Genomic DNA, 24,902 nt, shown 5'->3' on the forward strand with positions numbered 1-24,902 from the left:
GAAGAGAGAAGGGTCCTGTCCTCACAAAGCTTGATTCTAGGCCTTTCACTACTGAAACAAGGAAGAGTTACCTCCTACCGCTCCAAGGGCCAAATGGGACCTGCACCTGGGGCACCTGCAGAGCAGAGTGGACTGGAAGGTTCTCTGCACCTTCTCTCCTGACCCTGGTGCTGTGTCTCGGGGTCACGATCGGTCCGCTGTGCCTGCCTGCATTGTAATTGGAACCTGTGCTGTATTGTACTCAATCTCGTTTTCTCACGCTGCTAATTGTGTGTAGCATTTCCTGTGTGTAGCCTTTCTCCTAGTAACCTGGCAGTTTTTCTCCTTCTTCTATCTTTTACAGGGCTGTCATGTCCGCTTCTTAAAGGTAGTTCTTCCTCTGCTCTCTCCTTGTCCACTTTTCTTCCACAAAAACACTTGCCTCAGTTTTTGTGGCTCCCAGGCCTCAGCCTGCAGGCATGCTCTCCACCCTTAAGGATGCACTGCGTGTTCTGGTAGCTTGAATCTCACACCTAACTTGTGTCTTAGTCTGTGTGCTCCCCTCCAAGCAGCCATGACCCTCCCATGAGAAAAAACGCCATGTCTTAATCACCCAGAGAATAGACTAGTCTGCCCTCCTCTTCAGATTAGGTTAGTTTAAAATTTTACCTGCAGGCACAGTGGCTCACACCTGTAATCCCAGCACTTTGGGAGGCCAAGGCAGGTGGATCACCTGAGGTCAGGTGTTTGAGACCAGCCTGCCCAACATGGTGAAACCCCGTCTCTTCCAAAAAAATAAATAAATAAATACAAAAATTAGCTAGGCATGATGGCAGGTGCCTGTAATCCCAGCTACTCGGGAGGCTGAGATAGGAGAATCACTTGAACCTGGGAGGCGGAGGTTGAAGTGAGCCGAGATCATACCATTGCACTCTAGCCTGGGCAACAGAGCGATACTCCGTCTCAAAGATAAATAAATAAATAAATAATAAATAAATAAATAAAATTTTACCAAGCAAATATCAAAACCTATCAGTGATTAAGGTTCCAGTCCATATTGAAAGCATCCAGTGAACAGAAAGAGTGCATCTTTAAATGGACAACTCATTTTCCTTTCTTTCTGTTAACGTATCTTTCAATCACATATGAGTTAAGACTCATTTTCAGTTTTATAGGCATACATCTGCATTAACATGCAATCAGTATGGTGTATTTACACTACATGAGTGTGTTCATATGGACGATGTAGTGTAATATATCATAGGCTGAAATCCTCTAATTGTTCTGATGTTCTTAATGCCTGGCTTAATCCTTCTCAATCTTATTTCATTTTTTCTCAGTTTTTGATGTTTTCCCAACTCAATTGTTGCAACCTAATCAACCATTCTATCCCCAGACTATGGAGGGGAATTTTGCAACTTGCATGTAAATGATTTTAAAAACCTGGTCTATTATTGTCATTTCTGATAGCGCCGCTCTCTTCTGGGAAGCTGGTTAGGGCCACACACCAGCTGTGCTCTCAGCGCATTGCCTGTGTTCGTAATTAAAATCAGCCCGAGATTGTTGCAGTGCTTTCATGTTCATATTGGAACAAACTGGAAAATTTAAACCCTCAAATGCTCGAGTGAAGGATTTGCAAGGGGATAAACCCTACTCCCCCACCACAAGCTGGAATCAACATATAATACTCTCTCAAAAACACTGCCCTAAAGAAAGCATCTAAGGCTGGGCGTGGTGGCTCACACCTGTAATCTCAGCACTTTGGGAGGCTGAGGCAGGTGGATCACGAGGTCAGGAGATGGAGACCATCCTGGCTAACACCATGAAACCCCGTCTCTACTAAAAATACAAAAAAATTAGACGGGTGTGGTGGTGGACACCTGTAGTCCCAGCTACTTGGGAGGCTGAGGCAGGAGAATGGTGTGAACCTGGGAGGCAGAGCTTGCCGTGAGCCAAGATTGTGCCACTGCATTCCAGCCTGGGCGACAGAGCAAGACTCCGTATCAAAAAAAAAAAAAAAGCATCTAATAAGTAATGTTTTTAGAGTTTCTCATCTCTAGAACTTGTATCTGACCCTGCAGATGTGTGTGTTAGAGGAACCACAGGAGATTTGTGACCTAGAGATACTGGAAATGAGAAAAAAAAATATTCCTTGAGGTTTCATAAGTCTTGCAGAGTGTGGTAAAATACTGTGTGTGAAAACTGCCTTTCAAGGCTTCTGTTGTTACTGCCCCCCCGCACCCCGCCCTTGTCTGTGTTTGAAAACCCTGTCCCGTGATTCAGTGCAGAGTGTTGACTTTGGATACATAGCGCCAGAGGTCAGCCACACCTGAATACACTGAACCTCTGTGCAACTTCTTCCCGTGGAGTAAAACCCTCCAGCATTCTCAGAGGAGAGAGGCGCCCCTTGATCACAGGTGGAAACAGTTCCTATTTAAAAACCAAGTAAACCCCTCTCATTGCACCCCTGCTACTTCAGAGGAACACCTCCACTCTGATGGAAGGAACTCGTACTTGGGTCCTGGAACCCTAATTGGGACCCAAACCTCTCCCACCTGTGTGGCCTGACGTGCCTGAGCGCTGTTTGTGTCCTTGTTATTATGTTGAAAACTTTGTTATTCCAAAGAAACATATAATCACAGGGCTTAGTTTCCCAGCATGTCGGAAAGCTGGGTGCTGGTGTAAAACTCAGATGTGGCTGAAGAGGGAACTAATGAGGGGGGAGAAAAATAAGAAGAAAGAGTTAGGGCGAGGCTTTCACCTCCCTGGGTTCCTGCCTGGCTCCTCCTGTCTCTAATGAGGGGCTGTCCCTGTCCCCTTCTCCTTAAGGACTATCCCTCTTCTTCCACCTGCTGGGCAACGTGGCTGTCACCTCGTCATTCCAAGAAAGCAGCAGGGTGGGGCGAGGAAGTGCCACACTGCCTGGGTTCAAGGGTTCAAATCCCAGCTCCACCGCTTCATGGCTGTATAGCCTGGGGCCACTCAGCTTACCTCTCTTGCCTCAGTTTCTCCAAGTCTAAAATGGAAATGGTAAAAGGACCAACCTCCTAGGGATGTTGGGAGGATTAAATGAGTAAGTACGGAAGGTGCCTAGAGCAGTCCTGGCTAGATTTGTGTTTGCTGCAGTCATTACTCTCAGCCTTTTCTCTACCTTCCATCCCCAGGAATTATGAATTACAGAGTTTTCCCTAATGGAGGTGTCACTGTGCATTGCTGGTTTCCAAGAAGCCATTGCCAAGTTAATGTGAACCCTTCGTTGTCCTCTCTTTCACCCAGGCTAGAGTGCAGTGGTGCAATCTTGGCTCACTGCAACCTCCACCTCACAGGTTCAAGCCATTCTCCTGCCTCAGCCTCCCAAGTAGCTGGGACTACAGGTGCGCTCCACCATGCCCGGCCGATCTTTTTTTTTTTTTTTTTTTGGAGAGAAAGGGGTTTCGCCATATTGGCCAGGCTGGTCTTGAACTCCTGACCTTGTGATCTGCCCGCCTCGGCCTCCCAAAGTACTGGGATTACAGTCGTGAACCACCACACCCGGTCTCATTGTGCTTTCTAAACCACTCCCGGACCCCAGGTTGGGAGACCCCAGTTGTACGTTAGGTACAAATAACCCATCAGGTAGGAATGTGCCCCCTGCACCCCACCCTACTCCCACCTGCAGCAGTGAAGCAAGGCCATCTTGCATTCATTTAAGAATAGGGATGAGAAGTGTCAAGTCAACAGTCTCTTTTCTGACATGCTTTGTGTTGGTGCTCATTTTTGATGTTTCCTGTGTGGTTTTGTTATGGGGACAAGAAACAGGCTACTCTACCTGAGAAAGAAAATGTCACGCGCGTGTTGGAAATTCACCCTGACGCAGGCAGTGATAATAGCGTACCACTGCTCGCTCACACCTCTCTTCAAAGTGGCTTCCTTGGCTTGGTCATGAGCTAATCTTTACCTTGTGGCTTTTTCTGAAAATAGACTTGTCAACACTCAGTCTGAGGCCAGCCCCCAGTCACTGGTTCTCTCTGTTGACAGGCTGCAAAGAATCATGCAGGAAGGGCTCTGTCTGTGAGTCACCAGTGGTCATGGGTGGGCAGCCAGGTCTGCTCAAAGCTGATGGCTTGGGTGGGGGCAGGCAGGACACAGCCATGGTCTCAGCTCTTACTAGGGGTATTCCTTTTGTGACTACATTCCCCCAGGCCCTCACAGCCTGTGGATACCCTTAGGGTCACAATAATTGTATTAATTTAGACTCCCTGGCTCTTTCCTGGCCCATTGACATAAAACCTCTGTTCACTTCCAAAGCCCAGCAGTCACAGCTGGGAGATCCCAGGAGTATCTCCTGCGGTGGTAAAGTGATCCGATCACACACTTTTCCTCTCCAGTGTGAGGCCTCTGCTTGCATCCCAGCCATGTTCCGCCCCCCCCCCCCCATCCCCCGCCACTGCTTCCCTCTGGGAGAATGCCCCCTTGTGAGTCCACGCCCCTCAAGCTGCCAGACCTCGTGCAGGGGCCAGAGTGCTAGGATGCAAATACCATGTGTAAAGGGAAAAGTCTCTTGACCTCAGCTGTCCTTGTGCCCTCAGGCCTGTGCCCACCATTGGAGACAGGAAACACCTACCTCCCCCTTGCCCTCAGGCAGCCCCTTCCACTGGAGACCAGCTCCTCAGTCCTGTCGGAGTCCCCTGAGGGCAGCTGGGAAGCCCCTGTCTTTTTAGGAGAAGTCTCACTGTTCCACTGCCTCATCTCTTCCCCCTTCCTGGAATGGGAATTTGTCTTCTGACGCTGCCACCTGGCAGCAGGCGATGGCTGGAGCAAGACGACTCAGAATGGCAGCAGCCACCGGCCCCGAGCTCTGATCACTCCCTCACCACTGCAGGATGGGAGGGCTCCCAGGCCTGCAGGACGAGGAAGGGAGTGCTGACCCATTTTCCAGATGAAGAAACAGGCCTCAGAGAAGTGAGCAGTGCCTTTACTGCTGTCCCAGACCACTGCTGGCAGACCCCAGATCCCATGCTTGTCCTCCTCCTGAGCGCCCCCAAGGTCGCCTGTGAGCTGCCTGACACAGAGGGCCCGGAGAATAGCCCAGAACAGTGCAGCTGCTGCTAGCCGTGGAAGCAGGTGTCCCATTGAGCTATAATGAGGCCCCTCGGTTTTAAAAACTGGTGTGGATTAAAAAGGCTCAGTGAGGGTAGGATGAAATCAATGATTATGGAAATATTGTGCTAAATTTAATGATAGTCGGCCGTGCTTTCCAATTGCTTGCTCCTGTCGGGGACATTTTATAAAAAGTTCCCGTTGAGTAGTTGAGCAGTATTATCCAGCATTTCAGGGATAGGATGTTTTGTTTTGTTTTGTTTTCTCTGTGAGGATGCCCAGTCATCCTGTTTTCCTTTTCTGCAGCAGCTGCACAGCCATGAAGGGAAGGCTCTGGAACCTTCTTCCTTGGGGAACTGGGCTTTATTGCCAGTTACAGCTTGGGTGTGTTTTTTGTTACTGGTTTGTATTGACTTCAGGAGCTGCTGTTCTGTGCTCGCTTAGCTCCAATTGGATTTTCCCAGAAGTGGCTTTTTCATTGAACCCTGCCCTCGTGTGACTGTCATTACTTCTCACTATTTTCCAGGTCGTTCTCTGTTTCTGAGACAAACACAGTGGCTCCCTCGGACCACTCCAGGGCCCCCTGCAGCCCTCACTGCCTCCTTTTCCCCCAGGCCTTGTCTTGGATCTGTGGCTTGCAGAATCTGCACCCAGTCAAGGGTTTGGAAAGATTCGGGAGACACAGAAAGGCCTACAACTGTTTGGATCTTTGCTTTCTAGAAATAGAGCACCCAGAGATCCTAAAACCCACTTTTGGCATCTATAGTTCTGTTGGCATTTTGCAAAGTCCCGGCACTTACATTAGTGATTCAGGTCATCTACTATAAAGGATACAGTTTTTTGCATCTGCGTAGATACAATTTTGTGTCTTGTTTGTGACGTCTTGCCCTATTTATTGGGACTTTACCTGTCTCTGTATGGCAGACTAGTGAACCTTAGGTGGATTTCTGCTAAAAGATCCCAAAGTGCAGTTGCTTCAGAAACTGGATACCACAAGAGGGCAGTAAAGATTTGCAAATGAAAGATTCCATGATGCCTGCACACAACAAATAGCAATGAACTTTTGCCTGGATGTCTTTACATTTTAGTGGACATAAAGATGAGATCAGCACCTTGTGCTCCCAATTGCTTCTTGGCTTTAGAGGGTCTTCAGTGTGCTGCAAAGAAGTCAAGGGTTTCCCAAGAGCCGGATGGCTCCTTCAGTCTACTCTTGCTTGCACAGGGCCCTAGCCCATTTTCTATCTTCCTGGCTTTTTTTTAGCACCAGAGAAATCCCCAGTTCGGGCCATGTTGCTGACAGTCTGAAAAACTATTTACTTTGATGATGTTTCTGAGTTCATGTGATTCTTGACCCTGCCACAGCCAACCCATAAAGCCAGCGTGGTATTAATTCCCAAGGGGAGCATTCATAGCAGGAAAAGGAATAGGTTTCCAAAAATTATGAAGCACTCAAAGGTCTCGAACAATGCTGTGTCATAGCTGCATCAGTGTGCACTGGGCCTTCCTCTAAGCCGGGCATCAGATGCAAGTGTGCCATCAGCTCCCTGGTGGGAGAAAAACATTTTTGCACATGGAAAAACTTAAGGTCGTTGGTGGGGAATCCTCATGTAAGCCTGGAGATTTAACAGTTGGGGAGAATGCAGTACAAGGGCAAACAGCCTTTCCAGGAGGTGTTCAGCAGGTGAGACAAGGGGTGCACCATCAAGATTAGCCATCCTAACAGATGTGTCAGTTATCAACAGACAAATCTGGGAAACAGGGAAAAAAATTGGTTGGCTGTAAAGAAAATCACACACTGGGATACTAGAGGTGAATATTATGTGGTATGAAAAGAACCAAGCACTTTGCAGTTTCCACATCAGGCAAAGTGCCAGCACATCAGGGTCCCACGTTTCTCCTTGGAGTGTGGCTCGGTTGCCATGACAACGGAGGCTCTCTCACTGCCTGTGAATTTATTTTAACCATGGCAACAGCCAAAGTGGGTGTGTCCATGAAAATATTTCTCGTTAAGAAAACGATTGAATGTGTTGCCCTTAAATTTTGCTCTGCTGAATACATACTTCATTCACCACCATTGTTTGGCTGCAAAATTTCCTTTTCCTGTGCTGCCCGGCATAGCAAGCATTGTGGAAGAGCCTGAATAGTGATTTAATTCTAGTGCTCTTGAGATTCTTAATTGTCACTGTTCTGATAGATTAAGGAGATACAGACATTGTATTGAAATCTTAACTGCAAATGAGGATGAATGATTTGAGAACCTGCACGATAGACAGCAAGGGTCATCAAACTGCAGTCCACAGCTCAGACCCCAGCCGCTGCCTGCTTTCACCATTAAGGCTTTATTGGAACACAGCTTCCCTCCTTTACTCACTTTTGTAGCTTTCAAGCTACAGTGGCAGAATTTGAGAGTTATGACAGAGACAGCATTTGGCACACAAAGCCACAAATACTTACTACCTGGACCTTGACAGAAAAAGTTTGCTCACCCTCAATGTAGGAGGAAGAGCGCTAGATTCAAAGACCAGAGTTCTGGATTCAGAGCTCAGGATGGAAAACTGATTTAGACATATCACCGTGCCCCCTGGGCTCATTCTCCTCATCTGTAACATGGGCAGCCTTGATGAGACTATCCCCAAGTTTCTTTTGAATTCTAAAAGCTCTGTCATCCTCCTGCTGTTAGTCAACGATTACAGCCCAGATGGGGCAACCCTTAGCACAGGGAAACGTACGGCATGATCCAGCATCCACTTTCAGGGCCTCTGTAGGGAACAGCAGCATCCTTCTCTTCCTCCCCTAGCACTGCCACAAAGTGACTATAGTGAAGTTAGCTCCTAGACCTCAGCATCTTCATCTGCATCCTAGGCAGGTCAGACTCCCCAGGGACCCTTCTGTGGCTGATAGTCTGGTTCTGAGGCCCTCGCTGCAGTTGCCAGCAGGAGAAGGAATGACGCACGTCTGTGATTTGCTGGTCACCTGTGATTCCTGCCTCCAGGAGAAAACTCCAAGTGGCAGGTGTTGACCCAGTTGTGTGGGAGGAATCACCCAGGCCCTTATTTCCAGGTTGCACTTACAGATCAGATTGTGCAACCAGAAAAATGCTGTCAGAAGGAAGTGGGGTGGCTTGGGGGACTGACTAAGGATCACTGTTAAGCTCCCCTTCTGTCTGAGTCCACTCGGGCTGCTATAGCAAAATACCATAAACTGTGTGGCTTACAAACTGCATATGTTTATGTCTCTTAGTTCGGAATCCTGGGAAGTCTAAGATCAAGGCAGGTGAGGTGTCTGGTGAAGGCTTACTTTCTGATTCACAGATGGCATCTTCTGGCTTTGCCCACATATGGTAGAAGGGATGAGGAGCCTCTCAGGCCTCTTTTTATTACAGTTTTTATTGTTTAGAGACAGAGTTTCATTCTGATAGGAGTGCAGTGGCACAATCACTGTTCACTGCAGCCTCGAATTCCTGGGCTCAAGCAATCCTCCCACTTCAGCCTCCTGAGTAGCCAGGACTACAGGTGCACACCACCATGCCTGGCTAATTTTTTAAATTATTTTTTGTAGAGATGGGGTCTCACTATGTTGACTAGGCTGTTCTCAAATCCTGGCCTCAAGCTATCTTTCTGCCTCAGCCTTTCAAAAGTGCTGGGATTAGAGGCATGAGCCTGGGGTCACACCCAGCCTCTGAGGCCTCTTTTATAAGGGCACTAATCCCATTTATGAGGGATCCACCCTTATGACCTAGTCACCTTCCAAAGACCCTGCTTCCTGATACCATCACTTGGGGCTAAGGATTTCAACATGTGAATTTGAGGGACACACATTCAAACCATAGCACCTTCCAAGACCACTTTCTATATTGTGGAAGGAAAGATGTGTTTTTGTTTTGACATCTGGACATAAAACATACACACAGGCAGATCTGAGAAAGAAGTACAGTTAGAAATTCCAACCATGGGCCGGGCGCGGTGGCTCAAGCCTGTAATCCCAGCACTTTGGGAGGCCGAGACGGGCGGATCATGAGGTCAGGAGATCGAGACCATCCTGGCTAACACGGTGAAACCCCGTCTCTACTAAAAAATACAAAAAACTAGCCGGGCGAGGTGGCGGGCGCCTGTAGTCCCAGCTACTCGGGAGGCTGAGGCAGGAGAATGGCGGGAACCCGGGAGGCGGAGCTTGCAGTGAGCTGAGATCCGGCCACTGCACTCCAGCCTGGGCGACAGAGCAAGGCTCCGTCTCAAAAAAAAAAAAAAAAAATTCCAACCATGAATTTAGACACACAACGCAAAAGAAACCAAGAACCTGCCTTCAGGAATTAGGCTGCCTTAACTCGGGGCTTCTTCCTCTTCTCTTTGACTTTTCATGGTGAGATTAAAATGCCTGTCCTTTTGCAGTTGGGCACAAGGGAACTTGTTTGTGACCTCCCCAAAAACGACACAAACAAGTAATTTTCATTTATTCTGAAATTGCTGGAGATCCCCCGCCAATTTCACATTCAGGAATCTATCCTGGGGACTTCAAGGATACACACAGATTTGGACAAAATTGTTCATCTGCATGTTATTGAAAACAACTGGGAGCAACCTAGGTGTCTAACAATAAGGAATGGTTACATCGACTACAGTAGAGCCATGTAATGGGATATGATGCAGTCACTCAAATCATGTGGCAGCAGAGTGCTTATAACCAGAAGCTCACAATAAGAAAAGGGGAGAAGCAGGTTACAAACAATCTGATTCTGTCTGTATCACATAGGAAATCATGAAAAGAAAGGATTAGGAGAATGTCCACCAAAATGTTATTAATGATTACCTCTGGGTGATAAAATTGTAGGATTTTAGTATAATATGCTGCCAAAGTGAGTATAAAATTATAAATGTTTTAGGCCAGCCGTGGTGGCTCACACCTGCAATCCCAGCACTTTGGGAGGCCAGATCACTTGAGGTCAGGACTTCAAGACCAGCCTGGTCAACATGGTAAAACCCCGTCTCTGCTAAAAATATAAAAATCAGCCAGGCATGGTGACGTGCCTGTAATCCCAGCTACTCAGGAGGCTGAGGCACGAGAATCGCTTGAACCCAGGAGGCGGAGGTTGCATTGAGCTGAGATCACACCACTGCACTCCAGCCTGGACAACAGAGCGTGTTCCGTCTCAAAAATAAATTAAAAAATTATAGGCCGGGCGCGGTGGCTCAAGCCTGTAATCCCAGCACTTTGGGAGGCCGAGACGGGTGGATCATGAGGTCAGGAGATCGAGACCATCCTGGTCTACACGGTGAAACCCCGTCTCTACTAAAAAATACAAAAAACTAGCCGGGCGAGATGGCGGGCGCCTGTAGTCCCAGCTACTCGGGAGGCTGAGGCAGGAGAATGGCGTAAACCCGGGAGGCAGAGCTTGCAGTGAGCCAAGATTGCGCCACTGCACTCCAGCCTGGGCGACAGAGCTAGACTCCGTCTCAAAAAAAAAAAAAATTATAGATGTTTTAAATTTTCTTCTCTTTTTTTCTGACTTATCCATGCCTGTTAAATTTTTAAAATGAGTGGGTATACTTTTATAACAAGAGGCAGCCTTGCTGTAGAAATTATTTTAAAGCAACATTTCTGCCTCTTCAAAATCTTATATGAAAAGCTATCTTCCCCATATACTCTACTCATTGCTTCTGCAAATATTTGAGGACCACCATGCCCAGACACCATCCTAGGCACTGGAGCTGTGCCAGGGAACAAAACAGACAAGCTATCTGTGCTCATCCCAGTGGCCGAAAAAGGTAACAAACAGTAGAGAAATATAGAATCGGTAATGAGAAGAGAGGAAGGGAGTATGCACCGCAGAAGCTGGTGCGGGGACAATGTCAGAAGAGATAGAAGGGAGTCCTGTGCCTATCTGGGTCAGAGGAAGCGTCCCAACTGCAAAGGACCTCAGGCGGCAGCATGCTTGGCGTGTCTCAGCAGATGAAGTATTGAACCAGAGAACAGAGGACATTTTATTTACTCTAACTGTGCTACCCAGGAGGCTATCATGCCCATTAAGTAGCATCATCTTAACCTGTTGCCCCGTTACCGAGTAGAAGATAATAGATACCGTGACTTGGAGCTTGTTAGAAATACACAGACCATATTCCACTAATGATACCGTGAAAACTCTCAGTTCCTTTGTGGCTTTCTGCTTCCGAAACACTTGATCTCTCTTAACTCACATTTCAGTGAGTGCAGGTAAAGGCATTACCTTAGAGGCATGATGCTGTGCTGGACATCCTCGGTTATATATTGCATGGCTATTTCTGTTAACCACGCCCTGTTACGTGGAATAGCAATGAATCAGCATCGGCGGCGTTTTGCCAGTGTTGTTCAGATGAACTGTGAATACAGAGGACTTTCATCATTGCACAAAAAATGGTAGGAGAAATCCACAATTATCCATTTGTTCCTAAGGTTGGTCATCGTTGGCCTGTCTGTCCGTGGAATCTTAGAAGTAGAAAGAAGTTTCTGTTGTCAAGTTCATCTCTCCACACATTGCAACTGTCTTTGATAAGTATATTAATCAAAGCCTTATTTTCAAGAATGCTAAGAGATCATGTATTTTTGAAGACATATTTACAAAACAGGTGAGAACGAACACATTTACAGTGGCATGTAGTTATGTTACTGGAAAGAAGTCCCAATCCAGACCCCAAGAGAAGGTTCTTGGATTTCATGGAAGAAAGAGTTGGGGGCAAGTCCACAGAGTAAACTGAAAACAAGTTTACTAAGAAAGTAAAGGAATAAAGGAATGGCTACTCCATAGGCAGAGCAGCCCCCAAGGGCTGCTGGTTGGCTCTTTTTATGGTTATTTCTTGATCACATGCTTAAAATGGTATGCATTATTCATGAGTTTTCTGGGAAAGGGGCAGGCAATTCCCAGCACTGAGGGTTCCTTCCCTTTTTAGACCATGTAGGGTAACCGCTGGATGTTACCATGGCATTTACAGACTGTCATGGTGCTAGTGGGAGTGTCTTTTAGCATGCTAATGTATTATAATTAACATAATGAGAAGCAAGGAGGCCAGAGGTCGCTTTCCTCGCCATCTTGATTTTGGCAGGTTTTGGCCGGCTTCATTACTGCATCCTGTTTTATCAGCAGGGTCTTTATGGCCTGTACCTTCTGAGAGCAGTCCTGCTGACCTCCTGTTTCATCCTGTGACTAAGAATGCCTGACCTCCCAGAAGCACACGTGCAGCCCAGCAGGTCTCAGCCTCATTTTACCCAGCCGCTATTCAAGATGGAGTGGCTCTGGTTTGAACGGCTCTGACAATTAGACATTAAACAGTACTTCGGAGGGCTTTCCAGAAGTTCTATGATTATAAAATGGACCCACTGGGAGCCCTGGAGTTATGGTTCAGATTCTGATTCTTAGCTATAGATGAATCTTTGGACCTATATTCATACTGGAGATAAATCAGCATGCCTTGTAAGAATTTCTGGGCAGAGGGCTATTGTATTAGAGGTCAGAAATTTCTATTTTTATGGTCTATCTGTTTTTCCACATAGTGTATATTCATTATATAAAATTCAAACACAGCAGAGTACCTATGGCATTAAATTAAACCCTTTGGAATTGCTGTTAAGGTGGGTCAGACTGTCACAGCTCAGCAGCTGCAAACTTTTAACCTATTAGAAAGTGAATGTCTCCAGCCATCCAGCCCCTCATAGATATACAATGTAAGTCATTTGTCGCAACCACCTCTCAATTTTAATTTGAAAAACCCCCTAATAGGGAGCTGAATGTGGAGAGCTTCTCACATGACAGATGGACAGCTTCAGACACTGATGTTTTTACACATGTACCATAACCCCCACGTAGGCGAATTTGGGTTTGCAATATTCAGATTCACTTTGTGTGATTTGCTTTACAGAATGCCACCACAGGAGCCCTTTGAATGGTTAATAACTTCAATGACTGCAGACTATTGTGACTTTTCAAGAATGTATCTGTGGTATAAAGTGAGACACATGTCAGTCATCAGTAAATTTTCAAATGAGGAAGGAACACTGCCTGGTCTCACAGCCTAGCCTGGTCACCCAGGTGGCATCACAATGCCAAAGTTCACCAAATGCCAATATGCCATTTGTTGAGTAACGTAAAAATCCTGGATTCTGGGCTGTTGAATCATAGCCAATAAACTGTGAGGTGCTTTAGTCCCATTTTGAAAAAAAGAACGTGCTACAGCTTCTGCATTTAGTGTCACTTCATTTCATTTACAATATTATATATGATGATTCCCATTTTCATTCCCTTTTAAAAATTTGTACCATTTTATTAAGTCAGGGTCTTTTCCTGCTGCAGTCTTAACCCAGCCCCTTAGAGGGCTTCAGCAGGCTTTCCAGAAATCAGGGTGGACATCTACGGCCAAGACCCATTGCCTCTCCTGCCACCCTTAGGAAGGTGTGGGAGCCCACGGGGATGTGCCTCAACCTCACAACAGGTCATAAGCTCCTGCAAAGCCCATTTGTAGCCTCACACATCTCTGCGGGTCACAGGGTTTCTGGTCTGTGAGTTAGCCCACAGAACCCTAGCCCAGGCAGCATTCAGTTGCTCCTTGAATCCCAGAGGCCTTCAGTCTGCAGTCATGGAGCAGGTGCATGTCAGGAGCTTGAAGGAAAGTGCAGTCTCCTGCACTTTGTCTCCTTTCTGGGTCAAAGCAAAGAAGACCAGAGTGAGGCTGGGCGCGGTGGCTCACACCTGTAATCCCAGCACTTTTGGAGGCTGAGGCAGGTGGATCACTTGAGGTCAGGAGTTCAAGACCAGCTTAGCCAATGTGGTAAAACCCGTCTCTACTGAAAATACAAAAATTAGCCAGGCGTGGTGGCGTGCACCTGTAATCCCAGCTACTCGGGAGGCTGAGGCAGGAGAATTGCTTGAACCGGGAGGTGGAGTTTGCAGTGAGCCGAGATTGCGCCACTACAGCCTGACAGCCTGGTGGACAGAGCGAAACTCCATCTCAAAAAAAAAAAAAAAGAAGATGACGACCAGGGTGGAGGGAATAAAGCATGAGGTGCTACACTAGAGTCCTTTTACAAAAGATACCTTATTTCACTTTAAGTGCAGTCCAGTGAAATAGCCCAGGGACACAGTCTTCTTAATACTGTATTACAGAGAAGGAACCTGGGGCTCAGAGAGGCAGTCTCATTTGTCCACAGTCACACAGCAAAAATGGGTAAGATTAAGATTTGATCCGAGCTCTTTGGAATCCAAGTGCAGGGCTCTTTCCAGAGTTACCCACTGGTTTTATATAATAATTGAAGATTGTCAATGATGGAAAGAGTCTCAAAGACCAGTGAATTTGAGAGGGATGTTGGAACTTGGAGAAATGTCCCCACTGTCTTAGGTCAGCATTTCTCAATCTTAAATGTGCACAGGAGACACCCAAAGACTTTGTTTAAAATGCGTGTTTGGACTTACTAGATCTGGGATGGGGCCCAAGAATCTGCATTTCTCCCAAACCTCTAGCTGACGCTGCTGGTCTCAGGACCACACTTTGGGCAGTGGTGACATAGACCCCAGTACCTTTGGACTACATGTTCTTCAGAGGAGAGGCTACTTCTTATTGGCCTTAGTTTCCCCAGCCCCTGGCACCGTGTCTGGGGCACGTCAGACACACAGATGTTTGTGGGATAAATGGGTGAATATGCTGAAGTCTCACACAGAGACCCGTGAATGTAACAACAGATGTGTCCTGAGTCATAGCTTTGTGCTGGGATGCCACTGGGCCCTCTTGAGAAAACAGAGGTGAATAGGAAAAAATAATAAGAGGCACCAGGCATTGAGCAGTCACTGGGTACCAGGCACCATCCCTAGCATCCTCACATTTACTCCTCACGGGAGTCCAGTGAGAAAAACACCATTAGGATCATCCCATCCTACCAATGGAGGGCCAGAGGCTTAGCGTGGTGAAGGAGCTTATCCCAGCCGTGTCTGGTACAGGCAGGATGCAAACCCTCCACTCTCAGCTGCCTCTCTCTGTTCTCTAAAGAACTGGACAAACATCAGAGCTGAAAGGGGATTCCTCCTGGTGCAAGGGTGGAAGACAGTTTCACAAGAAGATGGCAGTACTGAGAGCCCTGGGGGTCTCCAGCCTGTTGACTGCTGCTCAGAGCCTCATCCCCCACCGCTTTCTTTACCTAACTTGGAAATGAGTGAGGTGGACTCAAGATTTGCGACACGTCAGCAGGAGTGTTTCTAAGGAGTTAATATCTGCTTGAGGTCAGCAGCCTAGTGCATGCTCTGCTGTGAGCATTCATTCATCTTCAGGAGACATCATACGTTTCTGCATTTCAACCTCTGCATTCAGAATTTTCCATTTGCCCAGGCCCCCAGCAGGGTGTCTGGCCGTGTTGGGCCGTGTTTGCATTGCTGGAGTAAAGGATGCCAGCACGCTTGTTCTTCTGCTTCCTCAGGTTTTCTGAACTCTCTGCAGTTAGACTGTTGGCTTCAGCTTTATCCCTGGACATATATTGATTTTATGTGCACTCCTGGTGAAGTCTGAATTACAGTCATGACAACTAGAGTTATGTCAACAATATGGAAGCCAGGAAGGGCAGGTCTCAATTCTGCTGGGAGACCAGTTGCCAAACAACCCATCAAAAAGCTCAGAGAAAGAAATGGTCAGCTCAGGGCTCACTGTTGCTCTTGAGCCAGAGATCCCAGCTGGATCTTGGGCAAGCCAGACTTCTCAGCAGAGGAATAGCCCTTCAGAGACACCCTTCCAAGGGCATGGTTTCAGTTAGCCTGGCTAACTCGTCTCCTGTGGCTTCTGGGGAGGGTCATCGTGTGGCCAACCACCCTAAAGGCAGGAGAGCCCTCCCAGCATTTCTCTGTGGCTGTCCCAGCGTAAACAGTGATTGCTTGAGAGAAAGAGTTCAGATTATATATGAAGGTACAAATGCAGAGTCCAGGGCTGCTTGTCTGCATCAACTCACCTGATACCACCAGCTGCCTTTTTGTGTTAGTTCATCATCTGGCCAACTAGTGCTGGCTGTAAGTTGGCCTCTGTCAATTCTGTCAGTCTTAGTGCTTAATGAGCACAAATGTGAATGAATGAGAGAGAGAACTCTGAGTTTTGAATTTATGTGCCTGATACAGTGCTTGGTCTCAAGATACACACTTGAGCAAGACTTGGTCCTTACCTCCTAGGATCTCACAGGCTAGTGAGGAAGACAGATCAATAAATCCAAGAGGCTGGGTGTGGTGGCTCACACCTATAATCCCAGCACTTTGCGAGGCTGAGATGGGCGGATCACTTGAGCTCAGGAGTTTGAGACCAGCCTGGGCAATATGGCGAAATCCCATGTCTACAAAAAAAAAAAAAAATTAGCTGAGTGTGGTGATGTATGCTTGTAGTCCCAGCTACTCAGGAGGCTGAGATGGGAGGATCACTTGAGCCCAGGAGGTTAAGGTTGCAGTGAGCCGTGCTCATGCCACTGCACTGCAGCATGGGCAATAGAGCGAGACCCTGTCTAGAAAAAAAAAAAGTCCAAGAAGAGGAAATGTGTGTTAGGTTCCCCAGAAGCTGACACAGCCCCAGGGTTTTGAGAAGTTCATTCCAGGAGGGATCCCAGGAGACACGGGTGGGGAGTAAAGATGGGAGCCAGGGAAGGGGAGGACCCAGCCAAGGGCATGTTCTCAAGCTGGTGACCACTGTGGGCAGCTGGAGCTCAGTCCGTCAGTGAGCTGGGGGAACATTCTGAAACAGGCTTCCTGTTCTGGGCTGGTGGAGGGCTATGGTTGGTTGAAAGGGCCATAACTCGGGCACCTTGGGCTCCCTTTGCAGGAGTGGCCTGAATGGAACCCTCAGGTGTTTGCAGCTGTGCAGAACGGAAAGCTCAGGGGATATGGGTGGGGCCCTGTCTGCTGCAGGTTGGAAATTCCAGAGAAATCAAAAGGAGGCGCTTGAGCTGCACTTTGAAGGTGAACAGAACAGCAAGGCCCCTGCCCTCCAAGACTTGTAGTCAGGTGGCAGCGGGTTCTGGAAAGAAAGCTAACGGGGAGAAGGAAGGAGTATTGGGGTTTCAGGAAGACCACTGTGGAGGTGACTGAACAGAAGAGGGAAGGGCGGAGCTGGCCTCCCGAGGCAGGAGGCGGCTGGGAGCTTGTGGCAGGCTGGCATGGCTGGGACCAAGGCGGAGGCAGTGGTAGGAAGTAAGCCAAGAGACAGAGCAGAGCGTGTCTCTTCAGCCATCAAAGCGCTTGGCCTTTTTCTCTCTGTTGTGTGGGAAGCCAGTGAATCTAGGACAGAACCACTGTTTTTGTTCGTTTCTTGTTTTTGTTTTTGAGACAGGGTCTCACTCTGTCACCCAGGCTGGAGGGCAGTGGCGCGATCTCGGCTCACTGCAACCTTCTCCTCCTGGGTTTAAGTGATTCTCTCACCTCAGCCTCCCAAGTAGCTGGGACTACAGGCACCCACTACCACGCCAGCTAATGTTTGTATTTTTTGGTAGAGGCGGGGTTTCACCATGTTGGCCAGCTGGTCTTGAACTCCTGACCTCAAGTGATCCACGTGCCTTGGCCTCCCAAAGTGCTGGGATTATAAGCATGGCCCACCGTGCCTGGCTCCCACTGTCATTTTAGCAGTAGCCCGCCAGCGAGAGCAACAGGACATCTTTGGGGAGGGGTTTTGATGCTGGTGGGCTAGGGGAGGTCCCCAAACACTGGTGGGACCTCGACCTCAGCCGGTGTCCAGGCTCTTGATATTGCCACAGGAAGGAATTCAAGGATGAGTCAGAAGATAGTGAAAATATTGAGATTTATTGCAAAGCGAACAGTATACACTTGAGAAAGGGAAAGGCAGGCGTACTCTAGAGAGAGTTACTTGCAAGGGGGTTTGGGGCCTGCTACCTTTATGGGTTTCTTTAAGGGGTGGAATATTCCTGAAGATTCCTGGGGAAAGGTGGAGATTTCTCAGAAACGTGGTGCCACCTGTTTTTACAGTAAATATCGGTGTTCCGGGAACGGTCATGGCACTGGTAGGTAGAGGACTGAGGATGTTAATGAACGGACAATGAGGTCCCAGGTGAAACTCGGTCAAATCCAGCACCATGTGGGGTCCAATTGGTCTTAGCCAGCTTGGCCCACATCCTGATTTTTAGGGTCTCGTGGGCCCCTAGCTTATGCAATTATTTCAACTTTTTTTTTTTTTTTTTTTTTTTTTTTTTTTTGCTAGTCCCATGAAACTGCTGCCTGGAATTTTCTATTCTCCTGCTACCACCCTGTATTATTCCTGTCTCAGTTTCCTTGAAGAAATAGCAGTTGAGCTGGGACCTGAAGGAGTGGGAGAGGTCAGCCAGGCTAGGGGTGGAGGAGAAACGACAGGCCAGGGAGGGCTGGGTCTTCAGGAAGACAGAGGAGGTGCTGACCGGAGGTCTGGAGGTCAAGCCTCGCGCTGCATCTGATCCTCAGCCCTGGCGCCCCTGCCCACCTGGAAGTCCCATATGGTTCCTTGTCCCCCTGCCCTCAGGCATCCCCCGCCCCCAGTGACGCAGCCGCTTGGATATCCACTGGCTGTCTCCCTCAACCCCAGCATTGAGTAGACCCAGATTGCAAGTGGGACTTGCTCAAAGCCAGGCCTAGACCCCTGAGGTTGCCATACCATGAAGTTTCCTACCGTAAAAGAACTGCTTTCAAAAACTCAGCACTGGATGGTTCTGTGTCCTTTGGCAGCAAGGCCTGCAGGTGGCAGCGTGGAGATGGCTCAGGAAGTGTGTTCTGTAGTGGAAACAGAAGTGCTGCTCTTGATGGGAGCAAGGGTGTGAAGATGCTGGGTCTGCTCTGATCTCAGGGCTGGCTTGGGCTGGGGAGAAATCCATTCTGACCCTCTGGGCCAGGCCACTGAGAAGCCAGCTCTCTGATATGGATGTGGTCAGCCTGCCCTGGACCCCACACCCTGGTCTGTCTCCTTCCCAACCAGCTGCCTGCTCTGCCAACCTCCAGAAACTCAGCTCTGCTTCCAGCTGAAAGGAATCTGCCCAGGCAGAGCAGGAAGCCTGTGGCATCCTCTGCCCAGCTCCACCTTGTGGGAGCAGGTATCTCCTTTGTGGATGCTCCTCTCAAACCTGGTGATTGATTTGAGACCCGAGTAGCCAAGGTCATATTGCAAATAAGTTCAGAAGTAATTGAATGTAAAAATGTTTTTGTCAGCCTTTAGCGTGACTGTGGGCAATGTCTCATACTTACAACCAGACTAAGATCATAACATGAAACTCACAAGGCTGTCGTTAGGTTATGTCTGCGTCGAGGCGGTAGATGGCAATGTGTGTAGAAAGCCCCCCTACCTATCTGGAGGCTCATCACTGCATCAGCCCACATCCCCTGACTGTGGTGGTGAAGTGTCAAAGGAGGAAGGAGGAATGACTGGGAATGTCAAAGGAGTCCAGCATAGCTGGGTAGAACCACGCGCTACAGTTGGAAGCGGGGCATTTGTTGGTAGTGTGAATAGCAGCTTCCCCCAAGTGAAAGTGGTTTTCACCTGTTTCAAGCACCTCAGATCAGCAAGTCAGTGTTTGGGTGTTTTCAGATGTTATTGTGAATCCTGAGAAAATACAATTAATCTGTGCCTCTTTCTGATAACTTTTTTCTTACTCTAAGTCAGAAGAGCAGAGCAGGGTGGCACGGTCAGTGTTCTCATCTCAAATTTGCACTTCCTATCTATTCTTTTAAATTTAGACACAGCCGGCCAGGTGTGGTGGCTCACACCTGTAATACCAGCACTTTGGGAGGCCAAGGCGGATGGATCAGGAGTTCGAGACCAGCCTGGCCAACACAGTGAAACCCTATCTCTACTAAAAATACAAAAAAATTAGCTTGGCTTGGTGGTGCGCGCCTGTAATCCCAGCTACTCAGGAGGCTGAGGCAGGAGAATCACTTGAACCCAGGAGGCAGAGGTTGCAGTGAGCCGAGGTCACGCCACTGCACTCCAACCTGGGCAACAAGAGCAAAACTCCATCTCAAAAAATTAAAGATAAAAAATTAAATTAGGACACAGCCGAGGAAGTTTCTCAAGTTAGAATCATTGCTGGGGCCAGCGTTTAGAGGACTGGGTTGGCACTGCCAAAGTGGGCAGGCCAGTGTGTGTAGCATCACAATTCATGTTTTATCTTTATGGGCCTTCTGTGTTTCCAGTGGCCCCAAAGTCACAGGTGTCTGGAAGCAAAAATGTGAGGGCCATCTTTCCCTCGTGTTTTAATGTCTCTGGTCTGGTCAAATGGGGGCACTCAACTCACTCATCAAAGCATGTATGCAAGCCCTGAGATTTGATCCCTGAACAAGCGAGTTATTCTGGGTTTTTTTTTTTTTTTTTTTTTTTGGAGACTGAGTCTCGCTCTGTAGCCCAGGCTGGGGTGCAGTGGCACAATCTCGCCCACTGCTGCCTCTGCCTCCCAGGTCCTGATTCAAGCAATTCTCCTGCCTCAGCCTCCCGAGTAGCTGGGATTACAGGCACGTGCCACCACGCCCAGCTAATTTTTGTGTTTTTTTAGTAGAGATGGGGTTTCACCATGTTGGCCAAGCTGGTCTTGAACTCCTGACCTCATGATCCACCCTCCTCGGCCTCCCAAAGTGCTGGGATTACAGGCGTGAGCCACCGTGCCCGGCCACGAGCAGGTTATTCTTATCAGAGAAAAGCATCACCCAACAAACAGCACGGCATCTGATAAGCACATTTGGGCTTCAATTCTGTAGTTGTTCAACCAGAGAGCTGAGTGCATGTCCTATGCCAAGTACTGTTAGGGTTGGGAATCTAGACACAGATGGCAGTCACAGGGTGAACCCCAAAATTGGGGTTCAGCCTAAGAGGCCACATAGGTTCTCGGCTTTGGGCAGGAGGGAATTCAAGAGCAAGCCTGCAGAGTAAAGTGAAAGCGAAGGAGTAACAGGGTGGCTGCTCCATAGGCAGACCAGCCCTGAAGGCTGCTGGTTGGCTATTTTTGTGGTTATTTCTTGATCAAATGCTAAACGAGGGGTGGATTTTTCCTGAGTTTTTTGGGAAAGGGGCAGGGAATTCCTGGAACTGAGGATTCCCCTTTCACACCATGTGGGGTAACTTCCACATGTTGCCATGACATTTGTAAACTGTCTTGGTGCCAGCGGGCATTTCCTAGAGCATACCAATGTGTTATAATTAGCATATGACCAGCACCCAGGAGACCTGACCTTGCTTTCATTGCCTTGTTGGTTTTGGTGGGTTTTGACTGGCATCTTCACCACATACTGTTTTATTAGGGGTTCTTTGTGACCTGTATCTTGTGAAACCAGTCCTGCTGAATTCCTGTGTCAGCAGGGTCTCCTCCCGCAAATGCAGAGGTTCCCCAGGAGAGCACAAGGGGGCTCAGTGAGTACGTATAGGATGAAGGCATGGTGATGTTCCAGGAGGGATGATGGATGACTCCTCGGAAGCCTTCTCTGCTGCTGGTCCATAGTAAAGCCCCTTGAGTGCCTTCCTTACCTCCTTCACCATCATCTTGGTAACCACCAAGGTGTTGACTTGAGTGAGTTCCTGGCAAGAGCTCCAGAACTCAGGTCTGCTGCACTAGGGAGGGAGGTGCACCCTTCCATTAAGAATGGGCTGGGCGCGGTGGCTCACACCTGTAATCCCAACACTTTGGGAGGCCGAGGCGGGCACATCACCTGAGGTTGGGAGTTCGAGACCAGGCTGCCCAACATGGTGAAACCCCGTCTCTACTAAAAATACAAAAAAATTAGCCAGGCGTGTTGGCGAATCCCAGCTACTCAAGAGGCTGAAGCAGGAGAAACACTTGAACCTGGGAGGCAGAGGTTGCAGTGAGCCGAGATCATGCCACTGCACTGCGCTCCAGCCTGGGCAACAAGAGCACAACTCCATGTCAAAAAAAAAAAAAAAGAAGAATGTATCCAAGGCAAGAATCATTGTCCTAGGGCTCAGGGATACAGCTGTGGAGGTCTAGCCAGGGGCCAGGGTCCTGGACCTGCCAGCAGCCAAGGCTTCTTACAACCAGCTCCTCCCCATCAGGCAGATGTTCAAAATTCAGAGTCTTGTGCTGGGAGACTCAGCCCACTCCAGGCTTCTCCAGGGCTCCTTCGGCGACAATGAGACTTCCTGTGGGTTTACTTACCTTCTTTTTTCTGCTGAGCCCTTTTACCTTTTGCCTTTGACATGGACTCTGAGGCCCTGGTGAGAGTCGTGAGGGCAAGGCTCCCACTAGAGCTTCTAAAAACTCCTTTAGTAGCTCACCCGCCAGGCAGTGACCAGATATTCTTCAGGCACAAAGGGTGCCTTGCGCTCATTTTTATTTATTTATTTACTTTTTTTTTGAGACAGAGTCTCGCTCTGTCTCCCAGACTGGAGTGCAATGGTGCAGTCTCAGCTCACTGCAACCTCCACCCCTTTGGTTCAAGCAGTTCTCCTGCCTCAGCCTCCCAAGTAGCTGGGATTACAGGCATGCACCACTATGCCCAGCTGATTTTTGTATTTTTGGTAGAGATGGGGTTTCACCATGTTGGCAAGGCTGGTCTCAAACTCCAGACCTCAGGTCATCCACCTGCCTTGGCCTCCCAAAGTGCTGGGATCTCTTCTTATGCACATCACCATGTCTTTTTGTGAGTTCAACTCTTGATTTAAAGAAAAAAAAAAAAATCAAAAAAAAAACCCAACCCCTGTTCTTACTGTGCATTTGAAAATAGCAATGAATCATCTGAATGGCTTTGCCATTTCAAGCAGTTCCTCTCCAGAGAACATTTTCCTCCCTTTTGGTGTGGGTACAAGTTTTCCTTTATGCAGATTAATTTTAAATTGGAAAATCTACAAATACGAAAAGCATGCGTACACAGTTTATTCCTTTATTATGTTAATGGACCCGAAGCACTGTTTTTCCCAAGAAGTCAACTTTTACAACTAGAATTACAACCAACCAGCCCTACACGGATCCCCACGCATCAGTTCTAGGCTGACTATGTAAAGAGTTGTCTCTTGATAGGGAGAGCAGTTTTCTGATACTTTGCAGACTTTCCCCGTAGGGTGAGTGTAGCCGCTGATATCTGAACAGATATTCAATCCTCACCCTTAGTTCCTTTTCTCACCCCATCCCACCTCCAAGCAAACATCAAACTCAGTTACAATGTGGTGGTTTCTGTCACTCTTTCCCCAGAAAAATGACCCATGTGTTTCCCATTTGTGCTTGTTATTTAGAAAGCCAAGCTTGGCCCTGCTGGCAACAAAGTCATCAGTCCCTCTGAAGACAGGAAACAACCTTCCAACAACCTGGACCGAGTGAAACTCACCGACTTCAATTTCCTCATGGTGCTGGGGAAGGGGAGTTTTGGAAAGGTAAGAGGACAGTCATCTGCAAATGGGAGGGGCTTCTGCAGAGAATGTCGAATCAATTTTGTTCTCCCCGCAGTTTCCAGAACAGCACATTAGATTTCCCTGTGATTCGAGGTCAGGAGATCGAGACCATCCTGGCTAACACAGTGAAACCCCATCTCTACTAAAAATACAAAAAATTAGTCAGGTGTGGTGGCAGGCGCCTGTAGTCCCAGCTACTTGGGAGGCTGAGGCCAGAGAATGGTGTGAACCTGGGAGGCGGAGCTTGCAGTGAGCCCAGATCGTGCCAGTACACTCCAGCCTGGGAGACAGAGCGAGACTCTGTCTCAAAAAAAGATTTCCCCATGATTTGTACAGTCATCCAGAAGCCGCCAGGATGGCGAAATGGTAGAAAGGAGAGGTTTGTTGGTGATATCAGTTTGCAAACCTGGAAAAGAAAGTCTGTGGTGTGAAATGAAGGTGCCCTCTCTTTGACGAGAGAAAGGGCAGGTTGGGTTTTATGCCTCATAGGGTCCATGTTACACAGTAGAGTCATCCATATTCAACAGGTTTGGGGGAAAAGCTATATATATCTGTGAGGGAAGCCTAGCACAGGTACAGCGCATGAACATATATGTAACATGCATCTCATGTTCACTTTGGGGTGGGGACTTAGCATTAAAATGAGGTGGAATTTGCCTAGGCACGGTGCCTCATGCCTGTAATCCCAGCACTTTGGGAGGCCAAGGCAGGCGAACCACTTGAGGTCAGGAGTTTGAGTTACCAGCCTGGCCAAAATGGTGAAAGCCTATCTCTACTAAAAATACAAAAATTAGCTGGACATGGTGGTGTGCACCTGTGATCCCAGCTACTCGGGAGGCTGAGGCAGGAGAATCAGTGGAACCTGGGAGGTGGAGGTTGCAGTGAGCCAGGATTATGCCACTGCACTCCACCCTGGGCAACAGAGGGAGACTCCATCTCAAAAAAAATTTAAGGGCCGGACGCAGTGGCTCACGCCTGTAATCCCAGCACTTTGGGAGGCTGAGACGGGCAGATCATGAGGTCAGGAGATCGAGAGCATCCTGGCTAACACGGTGAAACCCCATCTCTACTAAAAATACAACAAATTAGCTGGGCGTGTTGGCAGGGCCTGTAGTCCCAGCTACTCGGGAGGCTAAGGCAGAAGAATGGCGTGAACCTGGGAGGCAGAGCTTGCAGTGAGCCGAGATCACATCACTGCACTCCAGCCTGGGGTACAGAGCGAGACTCTGTCTCAAAAAAAAAAAAAAAAAAAATTTAAAAAGGTGGAATTTGGCTTTTTAGATCAAAAGGTGAACCACAGGACACAAAAACAGTTTGTGTGCAGGCTCTGCAAGCTGCTGAAACTGGCTTAAGGCCTGCAGATCCATCATAGAAAAGAATGTTTGTAAGGCCAGTCCTCTGTCCAGTCTGAGTCATAGTGATCTGGGTTGTCAATCAGAGTTAGGAGGGGCCTGGTAGCTCCTACTGCTGAGGAGTTTAGCAAGAGTGGTTTATCTTGTAGCT

At 48.1% G+C, this 24,902-nt stretch overlaps 1 protein-coding gene across 2 annotated transcripts in view; it reads left to right on the plus strand.

Annotated features, from left to right (window-relative positions):
• Positions 1-24,902, plus strand: part of PRKCA (protein kinase C alpha) — a 518,814-nt gene that overhangs the window by 419,889 nt on the left and 74,023 nt on the right. For both annotated transcript variants that reach the window (XM_010379985.2, XM_030922986.1), the window contains one exon: positions 23,244-23,381. In XM_010379985.2, coding sequence (XP_010378287.1) covers positions 23,244-23,381 — 138 coding nt within the window. The remainder of the gene's footprint in view (positions 1-23,243; positions 23,382-24,902) is intronic.

The sequence above is a fragment of the Rhinopithecus roxellana genome, chromosome 19, assembly GCF_007565055.1.
Source record: "Rhinopithecus roxellana isolate Shanxi Qingling chromosome 19, ASM756505v1, whole genome shotgun sequence".
Taxonomy (NCBI): Eukaryota; Metazoa; Chordata; class Mammalia; order Primates; family Cercopithecidae; genus Rhinopithecus; species Rhinopithecus roxellana.